The following is a 21654-nucleotide window of genomic DNA, read 5'->3' as shown; positions in this document are numbered from 1 at the left end:
TTAAATCTGTAAGGGTTGGTGCCAGGCCAAGGCCCCATCCGGCCAGAGGGAGGCCTCAAGTCAGGCACACCACTAATCAGGCTTAACACCCAACAGCTAGGCTAGACCTTATATAAGCCCAGTGACCCAGTCATTCAGTGCTGGGTCTTTTCCATAGTTCTGAGCCAAGCTCATAGCTGGTAAATCTGGGTATCGAGGTCTGCTAGCCCTTGTGCTACACCTCACTTCTTGTCTGCAAGGGTGTTCGTGTTATTACATGTCCCCTCTCGAGTCTGTCTCCCAAGCCTTCCCTTAGCCATTCAAGTTCCTCCCCATTTTCTTGTTTTGTTTGGGAAGTTTTAGTTTGGTTTTCCCCAGTGCATCGGGGGTTCCATTTCTTCCTGTGGCGTCCTTTGTTCTCCCTTTTTCTATGCTCGGTGTGGTGTTTAGTTTTTTCCTTTTGTTTTACCTGATCCAACATCTAACTGTTCTCCACACAGGCCCACTATTGTTAGAGCGTGGTTGCTCACCCAGTAGGCTGTTGGTGTCATTACCTAGCTGACCTGGGTTTGAGCCAACCTTACAAAGTAGAATCATACCAGGCAATTATAATTGGAAATATTTTTGTTGTAGCCCGTCCTGTTTTAATAAATTACTGAGCAGCTTGCTTTCTATTTTATCCAATTGGTTCTTGATTAAAAAAAAGTTTGATCTATTTAGCTTAAAATTTAAGATTTACCAACTTGACAGACTAAGTAACCCCAGCATTTGTTCTGCAAACTAACATTACTGTGCTGTGTAATCTTTTAATGATACAATATTTGAACAAAATTATTTGTTTTGTGAACTAATTTAAACTAACTTAAAATGTATTTTTAAAAAAAGATGTTATCCTTGAAAGTCCAGTTTACTCAAATATTTGCTTATAATAAGTTGACATGGAGAAGAATTTATGACTAAACAACTGAAACTGAAATTAATCTGTCGACCTCATAGAACTGCAAAATGCAATTGTAATTGAAAGACAACTTGGCTACTACAACTTATTTTCAAGTAATGAAAAACTTCACCCAAAAGTTTAGTAAGGTTGCATTTTTACTCAGTTTTAATAATAGTTTTTTTTTCTCATTTAAACTTTTAAGGTAGCACAGACACTAACTGAAATATAAGACAAATTGTTTCAATTATTATTATTATTTTTAATTTTTTATTATTACTATTTTATTTTATTTTTTTACCACAGGTCATATAGGAATACTGTCCAATGCAGTATTTTGCATAAAATCTCAACTTGCAAATTAAGGAGAAATTCTGAAATGCTTCACCTACTCGTCATGGACCTTTTGTCCATGTACTGTTGGGATAAAATGATAACTACTTTGTTTAGTGCAATATTTAATAAATCTTACTGTTATTTACAGTCATTCATTTATTTTAAAAACACATTTTCAAACAAGCCCTATACATTTAACAAAATTATTTCAATTTTTTTTTTTGCCAAATGATGCGATATGTCTTCTCACTGCCTCTGTGGACTCCTACTCCCATGATCCTCCAAGTAACCTAATCAGATCAGATTTCCCTGTTTACTGAATTGACCCAGCTCTTCCAATTTTTGGATTACTCTGTTTTTTCCCCCTAGACTTCATCTGCATCTGTCCTGTTTTGCCCTGCTGAGTTTTTAGAATTCAGAATTGAATTAAAACCCTCATTTCTTATGAATTTGCACTTGGCACCCTTCTGCCTGAAAACCAGACAGGACCAATCATATTACATAGAATTGTGCATATTATAGATAAAATCATTTTAACCAACAACCAACCAATCAACACTAATATCTAGAACAGTCAGTTATATTTATGCAAATATAACTTTTCACTATGCAGTGTTTTTTTTTTCAGGGATGACAGAATCATTTTCTGCTGTATTTTTATTTCCATTATAAATAATGCTCCTGTACTTTGGTGATGTTTCTTCCACAGCTTTGTTTATTTTAATTAATTAAACTTTTTTTTTTTTTTTTGCATAAACATATAATGGTTTTCACTTTCTAAGGCCTCTTTTGGTTCTCTTTGACCTAAAAAGGGAAAAATGTAGTGTATTAGCATTTATAATATTTTAAAACAGAATCAACTATCACACAAAACAAAAAATGACAGTGATACCTAAACAAGAGTTTGTGTACCATGTGCCAATAATGTAGGTGTATCAGTAATGAAATTAAAGAGGTTAAATTAGCTCTGACTGATTTTAAAAACAAAGAACAGATACATGATACACCTTCAGTATTAGTATTTCAGAATAGAAAATGGCTAAAAGGTGTTTAATTAAACATTGATGTTATAATTCAAAAAGATGAAAAATGTTGCACTCCTTTGTTCCCTTTTTTTTAGAATGACAGACACTGCAACTTTGTATTCTTCGTAAAAATTATGCATTGCAAAAATATATAGGGTTAGGAGAAATTGTGACATGGTTTATGACAAATTTAAACAATACTAACTAGTACCCTCTTAAAGGGGGCAGTGTGTAAGAAAATTCTGATGAATACAACTTTTCTATAAGATTTTTATGAAAAATGTAGAAATTTAGTAATTGTTACTATGTATGTCATAAACACCTTAAAAAATTAATAAGCAAACCAATGCATAAATAAAAATACAGGTGCACATGCCTAAACCTTTAACGTGTAATGTACATGTAATTAACAAACTTACATTTTCTGATGGTCACTCACTCTGTTCCTCAGTACCTTTATCTGAAGGAGAAAGCAAAATGAAGTAGAATCTAAAGTTGTGAATGTTGAGTATTTTGAAGCCCATTCCAAAACATGGCATCGATGGATGTGGGTATTGTCTATCAGTAATATATATGTAGCTTTGCTAGTTGCTTGAAATTTGGCTTCAGTGGCAGGATGATGGATAGGATAGAAGGGTTAACACCATCCTAAAGAGTGCTGTTAGCTTATTACTTTAGGTGAGATGCTGAATTTTTAAACACTTTTGATGGCTCAATTTTAAAATGATTTATATAGGACAACAGAACATGACACAAAGGACAGAAGAGTCAGGTAAATGAGTGTTGTCACTAAAATGTTCAGTGGTTATAGATTGAAATTTGTCACGATAAAAGAAAAGACAGCAGGGATGTGTATAAACAGCATGAAGTGCAGTGTTGTGCTTTGGGACAGATGCTAAATCTTGGAAGGCTGTATCTTGAGCTTTTCTCAAGAGTTGATTCTAGATTATTCTATATTGAAATTTCAAGAAGAATTTAATCAAAATATTGAAATAAAACATTTCATCATCAATGTTTCAGCAAATAAAAGTTTGATTGTTGTTAATGTGCCACAATAGAACAGAGGGCATTGAAAACAAAAAGTTTTTTCTATTACAGTTCAGTACAGGCATCGGAAATGTATGTCATCTTCTCATTGCAGTGAACCTTCTTTGGTATTTGCAGCAGAGGAATTTATAGCACCGTTTTGACTCCTTTATCCATTTTATCACCTCTTGGAGTGTTTCCAGATGGTAAAAATAGCAACAAGTTTACAAAACCCTGGTAAATGCATTTAGCCCATAGACATGTATACCCATAGACATATATGGATCATATATGCAGCATACATCACTTTTTTTAAACTTATTTTGGTTTGACGGTAAATTTCTGAGTGAAAGCTAGGCAATTCAGGACTAAAATGTTTGGTCTGCTCCAATACAACACAATAATGTAGATCTTTGTACTACATCCAGAGCATGTACTATTCCATTGGCTATTTTGAAAAGCGTATATGATTCCGTCCACAGCATGAATTCAGTGCACAAATCCTACGCACCAAGGTTCAACAGTGAGGGCGATGAGAGCTGTGCATTGTGCATACGTCCTGCCACTAGATTTGGTGCGGCTTCTGTGGTTGAATCTATCTTGATGCCTCTAGCCACAACTACCTCACTTTGCAACTTGCTTACGTAAAAAGAACAAGAACAAAAATTTCGGTGTCGCTCCTATGCTCACTGTAACTCATGAAACATCCTTGTCACCATAAATGTTGTGTTACATAAACAAGCAGTCCATCCGGTTTCATTTACTTGATTTATTAACAACCTTTTCCAAAACCTCTTTTCCAAAATCCCTCTCATGCTTAATCTCATGATAACATAACTAAACTACAATGACTACCAGGAATAGGAACGTGCACAATGATGAGCCAGACATCATCAGCTGCAGTGTAAAGGGCAGCCTTTGAGGATATACTCTGATTTGAGTGCTGGCCTTTCCAAGAAATGAGCAGCCTTCAAAAGAATTAAAGCAGAGAGGATTTCAGTTCAAGATCAATTTTGTTTTCTTGAAGGCTTCTCAAGTTTAACTTTTATTTAGATTATTTACTCTGGACATGATAAATTCATCTAGCCTTTTTCTCCTGCACCATTTTGGATCCTATTAGTAAGTGGGCTCATCTTGGGGTGGTTGATTGACATTTTGATCTTTTTAAAATAAATTGAATGGGAAAATTCAACCTTAGTCTATATCCGTGCTGTTGTTATTAAGTGTGCACGTTTTGTTTTGTTTTTATTTTGCTTAAAGATTTGCTTTAGTCTTTGAAAATAGTGGAACTCTGGTGTGGTAGACAGTAATGATGTGTCCATAAAGCTTATGTCATTCAGGTATGAACTATACACCAAGTAGCGGGAAGAGTGCAGAACGGCCTGCTATTAATTTTATGTCATGAAATGTAAAAAGGACTGAATAGTTAAATTCAATGTTACATTCAAAACTAGCAGATACCCCTAGCAGATACTCTAGGAGGGAGGGACCTCCTAGATGAACCCAAGTTCTGATGAGGTGGTGTAAGGAAAGGGGAGTACAGAAAAGCAGCAGAAACCAAATAAAAGATGTAAACACTACAGGAAAGTGGATAAAACTGACAGAATTTGGGCACCTGAGCACATTACTCTGCCCAATACAGTCCTAGGAAAGTGAAAGAAACTCAAGAAAAATCAAGAGAGTGCTTGGTGCCACAGCACAATTGATTAGTGGGGCTTAAACCAGGGTCTGCCCTAGTCAAAAACTGCCACTTTAACCACCTCACTCACACAGCTGGAACTACTGGTAGACAAATAACTGATAGAACAGGGAACTCTCCCCAAAAAACAACTAGACACATATACAGAGAGGGAAGACCACTGACCAAGCCAATATTAATTACCAGCAAGCTTAGCACACGTGTCACACACCAAGGCCTTGTAAAGAGCAGCATTTGTAAAGGTGTTATAAGGTGTGGCCATCTGAGGGAGATCAAGCTTATAAGCCCTAATTAGCTCCCGGCTTGTGGCCTGCCTCTGGTGGCTACTGACTGGTGTTGTGACTCACCCTATACAGTTCACTCTCGGAAAAGAACCATTACCTGAAATTCGCAAATCTACTCCATGATTTTGGGTACTACCACACTGGGGAGTTAAACAAAATGTTTCATTATTTGCAGATGACTTGTAGCTTTACTATTCAGGGTCCTCATCATCTATGGCTGACTAATTATATTTGATATTATATCTGAAATTTGCAGCCTTGATTGAGCAAAGTGCAGAGATGAGTATGAGGACAATCTTACCCATAGACAACAAAAGATAATTCCTTTCTCATCATTATTAGCACACAGACAGATCATTGTAAAACGAAAATCGCCCAGGCCACCCAGAGCAGTACAATGACTACAAGATCTTATGCTGTTCTTATATCTGGAGAACATTACATACACTATCAGAAGATCAATTAGAAACTTTTATTACACCTGGAGTCCTTTACCAACTTACTTCTCACATATTCATAATAATGTATTGGTCCCGATACGCCTGACCCTTGGTCCCTTCCTGCTTGAAAAAAATGTTTCCCCATATGCACATAAGGGTGTGTGGTGTGTGTGTGTGTGTGTGTATGTATATATATATATATATATATATATATATATATATATATATATATATATAAAATGTATGTATGTATTTGTGTGTGTGTCCTGATTTAATTATTCCAGTTCAAAGCAAATGTCAGCATCTTTGGTTTTTGTATTTGGTTTTATTTTGTTTATTTATTTTCTACACTCTATTTACCTATTTATCCATGCATTTATTTATGTAATGGCAACTACTTCAGGCCGCTTTATGAGGGTTAGTGGGGTAGAATTAAAAAGGATGAGAAGAAGGTAGGGAGAAGAGAAGCATGGGGGTTGTATATGTTTATATATGCATAAATCATTTGTTTGTACTTGTTTAAACCTGTACTCGATTAACACAAATATATTGTAAAAAAATAAAAATAAAAAAAATATATAGAAAAAACTAGTTTTTGTATTTCAGCCAAGACATTTATGATGACTTTATAGTAGTAAATTCCTTCCTCAAGATGAAGGGCTAATTCAATAGTGGTGGTTTTATGTATCCAGCTGATATCTTAGACTTCCAGGGTTTTATACACTCTGAACTTAAAGCAAGTTTGATTTCATATTCAGAGTGCTTCTGTGTTTATTTATTTTAGCACTTACCTCATATTTTTGTTTAGCGAACTGGTACTGTAACTCAAACTTTTCTTCCTCTAGCTGATGCATCCAGTTCCACAATTCCTTAGCTTTTTCTCTGCCATTGCAAATAGGAGAAGAGAGAGAGAATTAGTGAATTATGCGCACTCAATATACTACTAATAAATCTAGCATAAACATTTTCCTGTTGGACTCCTACCTGAGAACTGATTCACTTGCATTTTCTATGTCCAAAGATTTGCGGCGGTCACTCAGAATCTTCTTCTTCTTCTCTCTCCCTGTCTGCTTCTTCCCAGCATGTCTCTCTATCTTTGGAGTGAAAGGACATAGCTTCATAGGACCATACATAACAAATTTGTGGAATGAAATAAAATATGAAGTACATTTGATTTATTAAAGAGATGGTCATAGCATTTTTATATTACTAAAGAATATTGCTGACCCAGAGTCTCTACAAGAGCCCTTACTTTCTTCATGTAGCCACCAAAATGCAGACTGGTGAGAGTCTTCTTCTTCTTGGCATCATCTTCTGCCCTCCTCTTTGCTTCCTCCTCCTCTTTGCGAGTTCTTTCTTCCTAGAGATGCATGGATCAATATAACAGCATTATTCCTGTATTCATATCAATGGATCATAATAATCATTTTTAATCACTTATCTCTCTTCGTTTAGTCCAAAATCTCAAAAGCACTTTTATAGAATAATATTGATAAGATACATTTATGTGCTTTATCGTGGTATGCGCCATTTATGTGCTTTATCGTGGTATGCGCCCTTTCCAACTGATCACTTGATACAGCCTGCCACGGGCAGTGGGAGTTCACTGTTGACTGTGTTCATTGTGACTTCTGTCTTGTTTGTAACCACAGCCCCCTTGTTAGAACACACCTGCAGCCAGTTTTTTTGTTTCATTTATGTATGTATTTAAACCCCTGTGTGTGTGTGCCGTTCGATGTTGGTTGTTAGATGTGCGTGTTTATTTTCAGGTTCATGGTCGTGTTAGTTGTTTTGCATTTATTGTATTCGCATTGCACTGGTTATATGTGAGTGCCATATTGTTTAATGTTCTTGTTTAGTGTGAATAAATGTCTGTCCGCATCGAGAGGGCTCTGTACGTCCTGCTCCTTGCCCTGCTGCACTCGGGCAATTGCATAATTAAAATGACTAAACCACAAAATATGAAAGAGAATAAAGTGACATGAAATAAAAAATGCAATAAAATGTACAGGTCATGCTAATAAAGAAAGTCTTTAATTAAAAAACAGAGCTTGAAAATGTAATATTCTCCTGAATGTTTAAAAAGTTTAGGAACCAGAGGAATATCTTCAATCAAAAGAGTAGCAAGTGATCCTATGGATTAAGATGGGCTATAATACTCTAAAAAGAGATCTGCTGAACATGTCAGAACTAAGCATTTAAGGATTTTAATTTGTGGCCAATGCAGAATATGCCCAGATTGTCCAGAATTTCAGGCTTACTTCTAGACGCTTCTGACGTTCCTTTTCACGCTCGTTTCGGATCCTCTGCTGTTCAGCTCTCTCAGAACGCCGTTTTTCCTGCAGTTATTATAAGATCCACACTGATGACTTTACAGCTATTTTCTGTGTGTATAGGTGAATAAAACCTTATGCATTTCATTGGTCTTTTGAAAGAGTTTGGAGTTTGTTGTCAAAACTGACATATGTCAGCATTGATGAGCAGCAAATGTACAAGTTTACTGATGGGCTACTCTCTTCTAAATTTAATCTGAAAGTATCCATCAAAAATCAGCTTGAAGTGAAAATCCTCATCAGTAATTTGTTCATGCAGTACACACTGCAATTGGGAATTAAATAATGAGAAAACCCTTATTTCTGTTTTCATTTCAGTACTGTAGTAGATATATTCACTCACAATTCGATCTTTGAGACTTATGAGCTCCTCTTCCTCTTTCTTGCGACTTTCAAAATGGGCTTCAATCAAAGTCTGTAGTTCGTTTAGATCCTTTTCCATACGTTTACGGTGGATATCCTGATCCAGGACAAAAAGAGTACAGATCAACTCTATGGCATTCTGTATTGTTTTCAATGTTCTAAAGACTAACTTGATTTCAGAACCCACCCCCCAAAAAACAAATGCAAAAACAAAAAAACATTAACCATATATTCTAAACAATATATTTAATACATTGTAATCATTTTTTTTTTTTTTGTCACGGAATGCTCCCCTTTGCACTGGTCATGTGGTACGACCTGCCATGTGCAGTGGGAATTCTCTGTCTCATTTGTAACCACACCTAAGCTATGTAGTTTGGCACACACCTGCACCTGGTTTAGTCTCGTAATGTCTGTATGTATTTAAATCCCTGTTGATGTGTGCATCGGTGTCTGTCATTCTTCATGTTAGCTGTTTACGTCATAGGTGTGTGCCGTTGTCTTTTGCATTAATAAATGACTGTCTCTATCGAGAGAGTCTGTACATCCTGCTCCTTGCTCTCTGACACTCGGGCCATTACATTTTGTAAAGGTTCCAATCATTATACTGTGACAGCCTTGTCATCACTGATAAACTTCAAATATTCAATCTAATCACAAACCAAAATAAGCAATAAATAATTCTGACTTCAAAAACTTCATACTAAATATTCCTCATGCACATTTTTCAGAATTCAAATGTAAACATCACACACTGAGTAATAGTTAGCAACTGCCCTTTGACAGTTCAGTCTTAGGGAGTGAAACAACAGCAAAAAAAAAAATTACAGTGCATAAAATATTGTGATGTTATATTCATAGATCATCAATGTGTAATTTCCAATTTAATTTTAAAAATTGTGCATATCTAAAATTATATGTATTTTGTTTGCTCGTAATACTTGACACTCACATCAAAGTCAACCCTTTCTCCATCTGGAATCTTTGGAGGCACCAAGTTTGGCAATGCAAAAGATCTGGGGGGAGGGGGGAGAAGAAGAAGAAAACAATTTTATATATATATATATATATATATATATATATATATATATATAAATAATCTCAGGGTATCAGGGTATCCAAAGAAATGAAACAAAGCATTTATGTTACAATGCAAACTGATAACAGTGTATACTCACTTGAATTTTGGTTTGGTCTCTTCTACTGGTGAAAAAAGAACATGGACAAATGTATTTATTAGTTAAAGATAAGGTGAATTTGAGAAGAAATAGTGGACAAGGTATTACATCAAAAATATCTATAGAACATTTATCCATGTGGCAGTTTGCCTTCTGGAGGCCAAGAGCTATACAATACAACCTAGCAAATTTCATTTGAGGGCACGTTTGAGCCTGTGAGATGTGAATCATGAAGACACATTTATTGATGACCCTCCTTAATGTAATGCGTTTGCCTGAGTGTCGCAGGGCGAGGGGCAGGACACACAGACGCCATCGACGTGTACAAACATTTATTGATACATAAAGACAATGGCACTCACATATAACACAAATGATGAACATGGAACGGCTAACATTAAACAAAAACGATGAACATAAATACATTTAACCATGACGACACTAACATTAACCTCAGCACGCTACATCAACAATGACCAACAACACTACACACAATGACGAAGGTTTAAATATACAAAAACAAAATGAGGTACAGGTGTGTGCAGGCGTGGCCACACAGAAAGATCCTCCCACTGCACGTGGCGGGACAAACCATGTGACTCGCGAGAGGCGAGCGTTCCGTGACACTTAATGCCGCTAAGCAATGTATAAAGATTATTAAATAGATCATAAATGTCGATCTTAATTTAACATTTACTATTATATCCATTAATTTATACCTATGAATTGTGTGCAACAGGAAATTTACAACACAATGTTCACCAAAATAACATTGCTTACTCCGTCTCTACTTTAATGTCATTCAGTGACACCCACCTACCCAAAGTGTCGTCAATTATGTTTGTAAATAAATAAATAGAATCTTATTATACGGTGCTACGAAAATATTACCAAAATGTTGCATATACACTGATGGAGAAATGTACAGCTACTCAGTACAATATGCATGATTGTAGACCATACACAATGTATTCTACCCATGTATTCAATGTATTCTAGCCTAGGTCAGATAATTAGCATTTAAATATACTCCACTCAAGGAAGGAGAACTTTGCCACTATTCACATAGTAGTGCTATACAGTACTGTTACTGACTAAAGTTTAGCTGATAAAGAGTGGAGTTAGCAAAGAAAGTTATTTTTATGCAAACGCAATGAGGAAGAGGATCCATCAACTTTTCTGGATTGGGTTGCACTTGGTAATAAGTCAAAGTCAAATTTATTTATATAGAACTTTCCACAACAGCTGTTGTCAAAAATTAGTTTTACATTTATCCAAATCCAAGCCCCCCCCAGTGAGCAATACAAAAGATGATAATGGCTGAGGTAAACCTTCCTAAGAGCATGAGAAAGAAAGTATGAGAGGAATAAAAACAAAGAGGGAGCACATCCTCCTCTGATTGGCATCAGACACCACAACAAGAACAAAATAAGCAATAAAGAAGTAAGCAATAAAAGTCTATTCTGGGTTCTTAAAAGTTCTAGTCTGCAATGAGTGCAAATGTGGGTCTGGGTTCAATGAGTGCAAAAACAACAAACAGTCCAGGAACAGATCATTTTATATGGTCAGAATTGTCATAAAACAATTAGAATAGATAAAATAAACAGAAAGTCTTTACCAACTAAATAATTAAAATAGGGTAGTACCATTACCTCCTCCATCTTCAGCCTCCTCTTCTACTTCTGGAAGAAAGGGGGAGTGTTAGTGGTATGGCAAAGAACAGTGAATAGAGTGGCTGAAGTAGAAGGTTCTTAAGGGAGGTGTGTGTGGAGATAAGCTTTTGATTGCAGACAGCCTTCCAACCACAACTTACACCAAAAATAGACTGGAATTTGTGAGAGGTATTCCCCACGGGCACACTTTTTCAGGTCTGTGTGTATGTGTATGTGTCATTTCTGGGTAAGAGTACATTTAGAAGATAATTTTCAAAAAAGGTAGTAGAATTAATGTCTCACACAGTGCACTGTTTTGGAGCCTAACAGTTTACATAAATGCTTGGTAAATGATAAATGATTTGCTCTACTCACCTTCCTCTTGAACACCTCCTTCCTCAGCTGCCTCCTCTTCCTCTTCCTGAGTTTCTGAGAGTGAAAACATGTCACAGTCATGTCACAGTTTAGATCTAATAATATTTTCTAAGTAGACTATGTTAACCATTGATTAAAACAATATGTTTCCTACATAAATGAATATATAAATTAAATACATATCAAAATAAAATAATTCGTAGTGTTGTTTGAAACTGAAATTGAACTGAAGAAACATCTTATTTCTTGGTCTTCAGCAGACACTATAACCACCACAGACATATAACATTGATACATTTAAAAAACATTTATACGTGCTTGATTGACAGGTATAGATGTATGTGTATACACACACACACATGCAATATATATACACATACATATATACATATGCACACACACACAGACACACACAGACACACACACAGACACACACAGACACACACAGACACACACAGACACACAAGCTACCTTCCTCCTCAGCCCTCTCGTCCTCATGCAACAATAGAGAAGGCATCTCATTTGCATCCTGTTCCTCTGTGTAAAAACAAGTGTTAACTTGACCAGCAGATTTGGTTAAAGATGTTTAATTGATTTCACAGTTCTTGCTTACTTTAGTCATACTCAGCCACTGAAGAAGTCTACCCTCTCCCTTTAAACTCACACCTGTAATCTAAACCTTTTTTGAAAATCTCTCCCTTCAAAGATATGCGCAATTAATGCTTAGCCTAATCTATATGCTGTGCGCATACCCAATATAACTGACAGGCACAGAGGACAGCCTACTTATAGAAAGGTGGCTGATTACAGGGGACTTGTCAGTCATAGAAACATTTCTTTTCTCTTCTCAAAGCAACTATTTTACTGCCATCTCTCAGAATATAAAGACAGTTTGGCCACAGTGTAGATTGCATTCTGATACACAAAAGTGCTTTTCTTCAGCTTGTTCAGTAAAAGTAGCAATGTTCAAATAGATCTCACAGTAATAATAAAACACCTCCTTTTAATATCATATGCTGAATAATTTTCCTAAAGCCATTCAAACTTAATCTTCAGTTCCTACTTTTTGGTGAAGGCCTAATTAGAAGGAGGAGGCAACAAATTAAATACCTTGAAACTTAGCTACCCCACACTCAATGCAACGTGGTTGGCACATGGTAAATTAACCTTTTTAACTTTTAACTTTTCTGTTTAGTAATACCCAGAAATTACACTGTTTATTTTTTTGAATTTTAATCTTAATTTAATAATCTAAATAAATAAACTTAAATAAACTGGCTAATCATTATCATTCCAAATTACATTACAGAATCTCCTCTGGTTTAACCAGTGTTTCTCAAACATTACTTAAATGTAATTTTATTTTCTCTTTGTCAAATTTTATGAAACACATATGTGTCCAGTCTTACCCATATGCTCCCTGTGGAAAAAACAAACAAACAATTCACTCATTAGTTTCATTATTTGAATTATTGATAAAATGCAGTATATTTTCTCAGAATGTTATGTAGTTATATCTATTGCTGCACTATTCCACTGGATTGTTCTCGTTAACATAGTAGTTGTTCTTGCAATATAATATATAGTTACAAAACAGATGCACTTACTCATACTCATCTACTTCATTGTCTGACATCATGGTCCACACATATATGTTCCTAAAAGATTTTCAGTCATAACAGAATTAGAATATTAGAAAAAGGTTTAGTTATATTCATGTACATACTCTACACAGAACATTTTTTAAAATGATAAACAGTTTTAGCAGTGATATCTATTCTAAAGTATATAGTATATTTACTAAAACAACTTACTTGCAAAAAAAAACCTCCTTGTGTTTTCAGTAACAAATGTTAAAATGTTCTCTGAGTAGGCTACTTACTATTTATACTGTTTCAGCCAAAGCTGAGAGAGTGTAAAATGGAGACTCAGTACAGCCAGTGCATCCTCCAACCTCAAAGCATTTATTTTTAACCTTGCAGATAATATGCATGCAGTCTCGTAGCCACTCCTTAAAAAGGCTTGTGCTTTTATTGTTCCAGTGTGACAGAAGATAACTATGTCCATATCCATGTAGCAAGCCACTAAGAACTTACTAAAAGTAGAAGTTCATGATCTCATCAGACAGAGCAGGGGTAAGCAATTTTGTCAGTTTGGTGGCTACAATTATGTCAGGTGTTTGTTCAAACTAAGCAGGAGTTCACACAGCAAAACTAATTAATTATTTGAAGAATGGGACTAGCTGATTAAAGAAGTGGAATCTGCTGTTTGTGCTTGACTGGAATGCAAACCTGCAGCCACACAGGCTCTTTACTGATAAGATTGCTGAGCCCTGAGCTATAGCATGGACTGAAAAGGTTAGCCTCTATTAATTAAACTCATAGTAGTGAAAGTGGCATTTTTAGGTGTACTATAACTTTGAGTTTCCCAAAATATTAATTTATTGATCATACTAATTTCTGTCACCTAAACACTCTTCCATGACATTTACTGCAAATACGGGCATATCACTTTTAGTAAAGAAGTGTCATAGTTGGTTTGTAGGATGTTTGAAGACAATTTTGAAATTCCCAAAATGTCCTGTTGTTAAAAGTGAATTACATTTTCCCCCAGTCACTACTGTGCTGAACTACAGTATTAACATGTAGAATCACTTGTAGTATCTCTTCTACTTTCAGGCACAAAACTATGGTAAAAAGAAAGTGGGCTGAAATTAAATTTCTTATTAAAAAGGTGATATATAGAGCACCTCTAAATATCAGTTACTTGTTTATCAAGGCTTACAACCTACTCTTATAAGTTTTTTATCAAGTTAAAAACAAAAGCACCTTTACTCATTATGTGTTATCAGTTTGCCACCCAGTGTCAAACAGAGGAAGATGGGACTTAAACCTTCTGAGCTTTGGTTCCCCTCAAGGTTTCTATCTCTTGATCTTTTTTCTTTGCCATTATTGCCTTGGCTTGCTCATTAGGGGCCTGTAACCAAATTCTATTTACATATGATTTCTGTAAAGCTATTTTGTGACAACATGTGTTGTAAAAAGCCCTATACATATATATATTTGTATTGGAAAAAAAAGGGAGCAGAGATCAACTTTCATAAACCTAGAGGCTAACTTTATCTCCAGTCTAGAACAGTCTTATCAATTTAGAATGAAAGATAAGTGTGAGGCTATCATAATTTTTACCTCAAAATATTTAAGAACATATTTTTTCAAGAACCCCATTTGTTTTTAGAACTGAGTGAAACATTTAAAAGCTTAAAAAACATATAAAAAACATTCTAAAGATATTTTCAAGGAATAACAGTTACATTTCTTTTTTATGTATGATAAGTAAAAAAACATAACATAAAACACATTCAGAAATCCAGTCCCAGGAAATTTAACATTTTCTAATTTTATAAATAGCAGGGAGATGAAGTGTTAAGTTTTCATAAATTTAGATAGCATGCCAGTTCCCTAAGTGGGATGCAATTTTTAAAGGATGTGCCTGATATATTGATTTTAACTGTTTATCTCAGACCATCTTTTAACTAAAATAAAACAGTGAAACTGAGAACCACTGCAGTGGTAAATCAGCTGTTAACAATAATGAAATACATCAAAAGTAGATTATTACATTGTGTAAAAGAGAAGAGATTGTGAAAATAGAGGACATGTGTCTGTGGGGTTAAGAACCACAGCAGTGGGCAGTGAATCAGATATTGATCTACGCTTTTATTGCTTTCCACTTTTTTTTTTTTTTTTTTTTTTTTGAGGGGAGGTTTGAAATATAGAGACAATAGAGAGGTTGTGTGCTTCTGATGTAACCTTTGTTTTCAATATCAGGCCATAGCTGATATGGTTTACTATGAAAAATAGCAGGCTTACTTTTAAACAGAGAGAGAGAGAGAGAAAAAGAGCTGTTTTTCATTGAGTGACATTCGTTGAGTGATGTCTGTTTTACAGTAGATTAGATTCATTTTATTCATAGGCATGGGATTGGGGGGGGGGGGGGTAATACATATGTTTAGCTGTCTGTCTGTATACTTTAGAGACATATTTTATTGTTATAGCCTGTTGATAAAATTGATTATGGAACCCCAAAAGTTTAATGAATTAAGGGAATTCATCATCAAAGGTCAATATCCTACAAATGTTGACAATCATCGGCGCTACATTATTTGACCACAATCGTGCAACCACCGTGTCGATGGTATGCTAGCTATGGAAGATTTTATTGGACTATTTCATTGTGCACTAATATGTAGTCTTTATATGTGTTGTGTAAAATCATAACCACAAAACACAAATACAAATTTGCAAATACACTTACACCGTACACAGTTATGCGTTTGTGGATGCATTTAAGAAATCATTAAAGAAGTAAGGCATAATCTTTTAAGAAAATACTGCATATGTTATGATAGGTCTACTATAAACATAGCTATAATATTAGAATTAGTGGGCCTAATAATTAAAGTGGGTAGCACTATTACTATTCTGAAATGTATTATTATTATTATTGTGATGATTATTATTACTACTTATTACGAACCCCAGGAACCACTCTCAGCCCTGCACAGCCATGCCCACTCGCACACACCTCCAATCTGACTCACCAGAGTTCTATCACACACCTGATCCTCATTTTCCTCATTACTGCCCCCCTTTATAAGCTTCCCTCCCCTACGTTCAAATCGCGAAGCATTGCTAACCCTTTGTGGCGTACCGAGCGTTTCTGAATCTTGTATGTCTTCCTGGTTATTGACTCCTACCTGCTTTTTAGACCTCATCTCCCGCCTGACCTTTGGACACCCCCTGGACACTGCCCCATGTTTTGGTCCCTGGACCAACCAGACCACGCTTACCTGCCTGATTCCACAGATCCGTTTTGTTTCTGAAAATAAAACCTAGTGCAATTGGATTCTTGTGTGTGTGGTGTGTGTGTGAGTGTGTGTGTGTGTGTGTGTGCAATCGTTACACTACTAGTTACTGTTCAACAAGCAACAGTACTGTTCTCTTTAAGTCATATAATAATAATAGCCTTTCAATGATTGCTATCCTATTTTCCAGTCTGACCAATTATTTTATGTCAACCACAAAGACTCTGAAAGACAAGACAAAGCCAAAGGTGTCTGTGGGGCAGGCAGGACCAATGTAATATTTGCAGAATTTCATACTAGTAGCACTGGTGCATTGTTTTGCATGAAAAACTTTATATCAAAACTTTGCATCAATAAATGTACCATTCATAGGTATTACATTGCACTATGTGTCAGCAATAAGGGCTGTAATCAAACTTTTATTTACAAGCCAATAAAAAATGTACTTTTACATTACTAGAGGGGAGGAACATATTTCAAAGTGTAGCACAGTTATAGCCATGTTAATCATAAGCATGTCAACACTTTTTTTTTTTTTTTTTTTTTTGCTTTTGTTTCTTCTCAAGACCAGAAATAATATGATACAAATGTATATGTACATTTCACATGAATAATATATACTATATGTGACTGCTTTTGGCAGACACACATATCCAGTGCAACTTAAATTTTTCAACAGTGTTACAGAGGTAGGCAAGTGTTAGAAGTCTTACCCAAAGCACTCTTATTGGTATAGCATTGAGCACTTGCGCAGAGAGGGATTAAACCTCAGGCGGTAGTGCTGTTACCCACCACCCTATACCAACCACTAGGTAACATCAAATGTTTGTTTTCTTATAGGCCAAAGTAACAATTGAACTAGTTAGTATGGACTTTACTGAAAAGCTAGTAAATTCAGACCAGTAAAGACCAGTACATTTGTGTGATGATTGAGTGTTGCACAAGGTGGTCAAAGGCCTATGCAAATCTAAGAGGTCTAAATCTCAGAGGTCACACAGTGTATTTTGAAATTTGTGGACCGATTTGAGGTACCACAAAAATTCGCAGTGGTAGTTCGCAGTGGCAGTCAGCAGCCACCAGAGGGGGGCCATGAGACAGTCAATGTCCCAGTCAATGTCTGGCTTCTCTCTATCCTAGCACTGAAGAATAGAACCAGCATGATAACACTGGCAGTGGCTTGTCTTTCCTGAACACACTACAATGGGTGGCAAAATTAACAGTATAAAACATGTATAATAGAATGGCCTATTTTAAATGTGATACTGCCTCTAATAATATTCAGGAGGGCTGCATTAGGGATATGTTATTTTTCTTGATTCAAAAACCTGGATGACCAAATAATTTAATTTACTTAATTTCTACTTTGCATTTCAACAAACCAAATACAAATTTTCAGAGAAAAACACTTGTGTAGACCAAAGATTTGTAGGCAGTTGATCAACTCTGTTCAGCAGTATGAGGAAATCATTCTTTGTCCCCCTTTGTACCTCTTATAGGCAAATTGTATTACCTACTTCTTCTGTCATGAATTGCTGGGTACTGGTGTTTTTTCCATAAAAATATTTCCCCAACACTACAGTTTTATCTTGCCAGACCCCAACTATAGTCTATGGTAAAGACACCTGTTTCATTGCTAGCTAAATCACTAATTGTATCTGCCCATGTGGGCCATTTAAGGCAATATTCCATCAAATTGCATAACCATAATCTACTATAGACTGAACCACAGTCTAGACTGCCAGTACCTAACAAATATGGAGGTTTACCATTAGGAGTCTTAAAAGAGAAAAAATTAACTCAATATTCTCTGACTGGTCAATATTAGTATTTATCATGCACAATTACCATTACTGCTCATGTTGTTTTCAGTCTGGTTTGGATGATAGTTTTGTGGTGTTATATGTTTATTAATACATATGTCTTATGTGTTATATGTATTAATAAATGTATGTTTCTGTTTTACTTGACTCGTTCCCGCATCCTGCTTTGCCTCCTAAGCATTACAGAAACATGGACTGATGAAGGATGCCTGGGAAGGGGAGCAAAAGAAGGAGAGGGAAGAAAGGAAGCAAACGCCCTTCCACAACCCTCGCAGAGACCCTGGCCTCACTCCATACTCCCATGACAGGGGGGAAGGCCACTGGTGGATTTTGGCGGGGCCCTGGGTATGGTTCAGGGTCAGACTCTGCGGAGTTGTACAGACCCCAGCCGGACTACGGGGAGCAGTACTTTGAGGATCAATACTCGGAAGTAGACTCTGCTGGGTCATATGACCCCTACATGGACTGCTATGAGGGTTATGCAGATTATGGAGGGAGAGGGGAGTGCAGCAATGTTAGTCTGCAGTCGGACTTGGGGTTCGACTATGTGGAGGATCCGTCAATGGAGGTGGAAGTCCTCAACGTCACTGACAGTGATGTTGAGTCTGCAGTCTCCAGGAGCGATGAACCTCCGGCACCTAAGATACTGCTCAAGTCTCTGCCCAGGAAGTGCTGTTCGGGAACAAGCAAGCCATTCAATGAGGCGCACATAGAGGCAACCTCGTTCGAGGAAGAAATTTCCTCTACTAGGGCACCCAGCCCCGGAACTTGTGGACCTGTACCGAAGCCTCGGCCAAGGAGGATAAAGCCAGAGTTCTTCCGTTTCTGCAGACTCACCAGGAGGACTGGAAGGGTCTGCTGAAAGTCCCAGAGGGGGAGTTCCTCTGGAGTGCTCCTAGAGCAGCAGGTGAAAGGAGGACTGTTAGGGGAGGTGGCATGCTCAGAACCGGGTTGGATGTGCATCCCCGCGTGTCCATTGGGGCCAAGAACATGTCTACAGTGCCTGTGTGGTTAGCAGGTGCTATGTCACAATGCCCTGTGTGTATGTCTAAAGGCGCATTTGTTTGTGTGTACTCGCACCTTTTGTGTGTCTACAGGCACTATGTCATGTCAATGGGAGTGTACCAGGGTGCCCCGAAAGAGGCAGGGACTCTGCCTTTCTCTCTCTTACTGAGAAGTCTCCCTGGTAGGCGGTTCCTGGCCAGCCTTGTGTTGGGTGGGCACCGAGCATTGCCATGCTGTGTCTGTGGGTGTGCACGGCGGCCTGGGACTCGCTGTCCCAGATTCGGATGCTTTGGGAGCCGCATCCCTTGGGAGGGGGTACTGTCACGGAATGTTCCTCCCTCCACGAGTCACGTGGTATGGTTCGCCACATGCAGGGGGATTCACGATTGTCTAATTTGTAACCACGCCTCCCCTGGGATAGCACACACCTGCACAGGGTTTAGTGTTAAGTGTCTGTCTGTATTTAAACCCCTGTCAGTGTGTGCTACCTTGTTGGTCATTGTCTATGTAGATGTTGCTGTCAATGTCTATGTAGTGGTAACGTTCATTTGTGTAGCCACCTTCAATGTTTATATAATCCTTGTTAATGTTAAGTGTGTATTCATGTTCATCTTTAATGTTGTGTAAGTGCCACTCTTGTCGTCTACGTCGTGTGTTAATAAACGTCCGTCAAAGACAAGGGAGTCCATGCGTCCTGTTCCGTGCCCTGCGGCACTCGAGCCGTTACACTTTCCAAACTGAAGCATACATGTTCAATCCTTGAAACATGAAAATATTTTTAATTAGAATGCTGTACTGACATATGCAAGAAATTTGGTACTAGCTGTTGGCAAATGAAGCAAACAATGAGATAATTACAATGAGATTATTAGCATATGGAAATAAACAATCCCTGTATCTGGTAGTGTTGAAGGGTAAAAGCTTTCTAGACCTGGTGATTTCTTGGTTTTCTGGAAGGATAGTTAGCAGAAACTGTTAAAGTCAAATTTATGTAGCGCTTTTTACAACAGCTGTTGTCACAAAGCAGCTTTATTAGCATTTCTGCATCATGTGAGGAGAATATGTTCCTAATCTTTGCAATGCTCCTGAGGTGGAGAAAGGCAGTCCAATAAGTATTATTTCTATGTGCTTCTAACAAGAGACTGGGATCCCTAATAACTCCAAAATCTTTAACTGTTAGAGAAGATGTGATTGGGAAACCATTGAGGTTCATTGAGTAATTAGAGAGTGAGGACCTAGCTGTAGAAGTACCTCTGTTTTGTCTGTTATTACCAAGCAGTTGCTATGGGTTTCCAAGTGGTTGCTAAGGTGTTACTATGGCATTAAAAAGTGGTTGCTATGGTATCCCATGTGGTTACTAGGGTGTTACCAAGTGGTTGCAATGGGGTTCTAGTTGGTTGCAAGGGTGTAACCAAACAATTGCTATAGATCCCAAGTTCTTGCTATGTGTTACCAAGTGGTTGCTATGGTGTCTCAAGTGGTTGCTAGGGTGTTACCAAGTGGTTGCTATGGAGTACCAGGTGGTTGCTAGGGTGTTATCAATTCATTGCTATGGAGTAATACATGGTTGCTAGGGTGTTATCTAGCAGTTTTGTTATGGATCCCAAGTGGATGCTAGGGTGTTACTAATTGGTTGCTATGGAGTTTCAAGTAGTTGCTAGAGTGTTACCAAGTGGTTGCTATGGAGTTTCAAGTAGTTGCTAGAGTGTTACCAAGTGGTTTCTATGGATTCCTTGTTGTTGCTAGGGTGTTGCTATGGCTAAGGGCAGTTGACAATGAGGGGGTATTTAGCTGTTAGTAGTTGTGCTTTACATGTTATTAAGGTGTGGGTGTTGGGCTGCTGGGGTAGTTGTGGTTAAGGTACTTGACTTGTAATTAGAAGGTTGCTGGTTCAAGCCCCACCACTGCCAGGTTCCCACTGTTGGGCCCTTAACCCTCAAGTTGTACTGAGTCATAATTGTAAGTCACTTTGGATAAAAGCATCAGCTAATTGCTGTAAATGTATGTTGTGGTGAAGGGTAATTGGCTATGGGATAGTTGAGCATGAGGGGCTATTTAGTTGCTGAGTCATTGTTGTTTATGGGTTATTTAGCTGTGGAGGTAATTGTGCTTGAGAACTATATCAAGATGTGGTTAATTAGGCTTGAGGGGTACTTATCTGAGGTGTAGTTCATGTTGAGGGGTTGTTTTGCCATGGGGTAGTTGTGCTTCAGGGCTGTTTAGCTGTTGGCGGTAATAAGGGTTCAGGGGCAATATGACTGATGGGCTAATGTTTGAGGCCAATTTGGTTGATGTGGTAGCTGTTGAGAGGCTGTGGTTGGGAGAGCTATTTGGC

The 21654-nt window shown here is 37.2% G+C and overlaps 3 protein-coding genes across 5 annotated transcripts in view; 2 read left to right on the top strand and 1 right to left on the bottom strand.

Moving 5' to 3' along the window:
• Positions 1–1966: 1966 nt before the first annotated feature.
• tnnt2a (troponin T type 2a (cardiac)) lies at positions 1967–13595 on the bottom strand. Of its 3 annotated transcripts, none has more exons than XM_027016513.2 (15): positions 13510–13595; positions 13235–13285; positions 13037–13047; positions 12099–12164; positions 11628–11681; positions 11253–11282; positions 9601–9625; positions 9375–9438; positions 8403–8519; positions 7988–8065; positions 6979–7086; positions 6711–6820; positions 6518–6608; positions 2697–2737; positions 1967–2056 (listed from the first exon to the last, which is right to left on the bottom strand). In XM_027016513.2, exons 2-15 carry the CDS (start codon positions 13264–13266, stop codon positions 2023–2025), a joined length of 861 nt encoding a protein of 286 aa, XP_026872314.1. In that variant the 5' UTR covers positions 13267–13285; positions 13510–13595; the 3' UTR covers positions 1967–2022. The 3 variants fall into 3 exon arrangements, with proteins under 3 accessions (XP_026872314.1, XP_026872313.1, XP_026872315.1); XM_027016512.2 differs by having other exon boundaries at positions 13442–13541; XM_027016514.2 differs by having other exon boundaries at positions 9601–9622; positions 13442–13541.
• Positions 13596–13721: 126 nt separating this feature from the next.
• Positions 13722–21654, top strand: part of lad1 (ladinin) — a 28043-nt gene continuing 20110 nt past the window's right edge. The window contains exon 1 of the mRNA XM_035521217.1: positions 13722–13984. The gene's annotated coding sequence lies outside the window, so the exon portion shown is untranslated. The remainder of the gene's footprint in view (positions 13985–21654) is intronic.
• On the top strand, positions 13735–19719 carry LOC118240542. Its single transcript, XM_035521218.1, has 2 exons — positions 13735–13762; positions 18493–19719. The coding sequence occupies exon 2, from the start codon at positions 18520–18522 to the stop codon at positions 19174–19176; it is 657 nt and encodes a 218-aa protein (XP_035377111.1). The 5' UTR covers positions 13735–13762; positions 18493–18519; the 3' UTR covers positions 19177–19719.

Source organism: Electrophorus electricus, chromosome 22 (genome assembly GCF_013358815.1).
Source record: "Electrophorus electricus isolate fEleEle1 chromosome 22, fEleEle1.pri, whole genome shotgun sequence".
NCBI classification, from domain to species: Eukaryota; Metazoa; Chordata; class Actinopteri; order Gymnotiformes; family Gymnotidae; genus Electrophorus; species Electrophorus electricus.
The sequence above is the reverse complement of the archived record's forward strand: the minus strand, read 5'-3'. Positions and strand labels throughout refer to the sequence as shown.

Excerpts from the sequence above, each read along its gene's own strand:
- LOC118240542 (XM_035521218.1), top strand. The coding sequence starts at position 18,520 with ATGCCTGGGAAGGGGAGCAAAAGAAGGAGAGGGAAGAAAGGAAGCAAA.
- tnnt2a (XM_027016513.2), bottom strand. The coding sequence starts at position 13,266 with ATGATGTCAGACAATGAAGTAGATGAGTATGA. Across the intron at positions 11,283-11,627 it reads AGGAGGTGTTCAAGAGGAAG|AAGTAGAAGAGGAGGCTGAA; the intron begins GTGAGTAGAGCA and ends CCTTTCTTCCAG. Across the intron at positions 2,057-2,696 it reads GTGAGTGACCATCAGAAAAT|GTCAAAGAGAACCAAAAGAG; the intron begins GTAAGTTTGTTA and ends TTCCCTTTTTAG.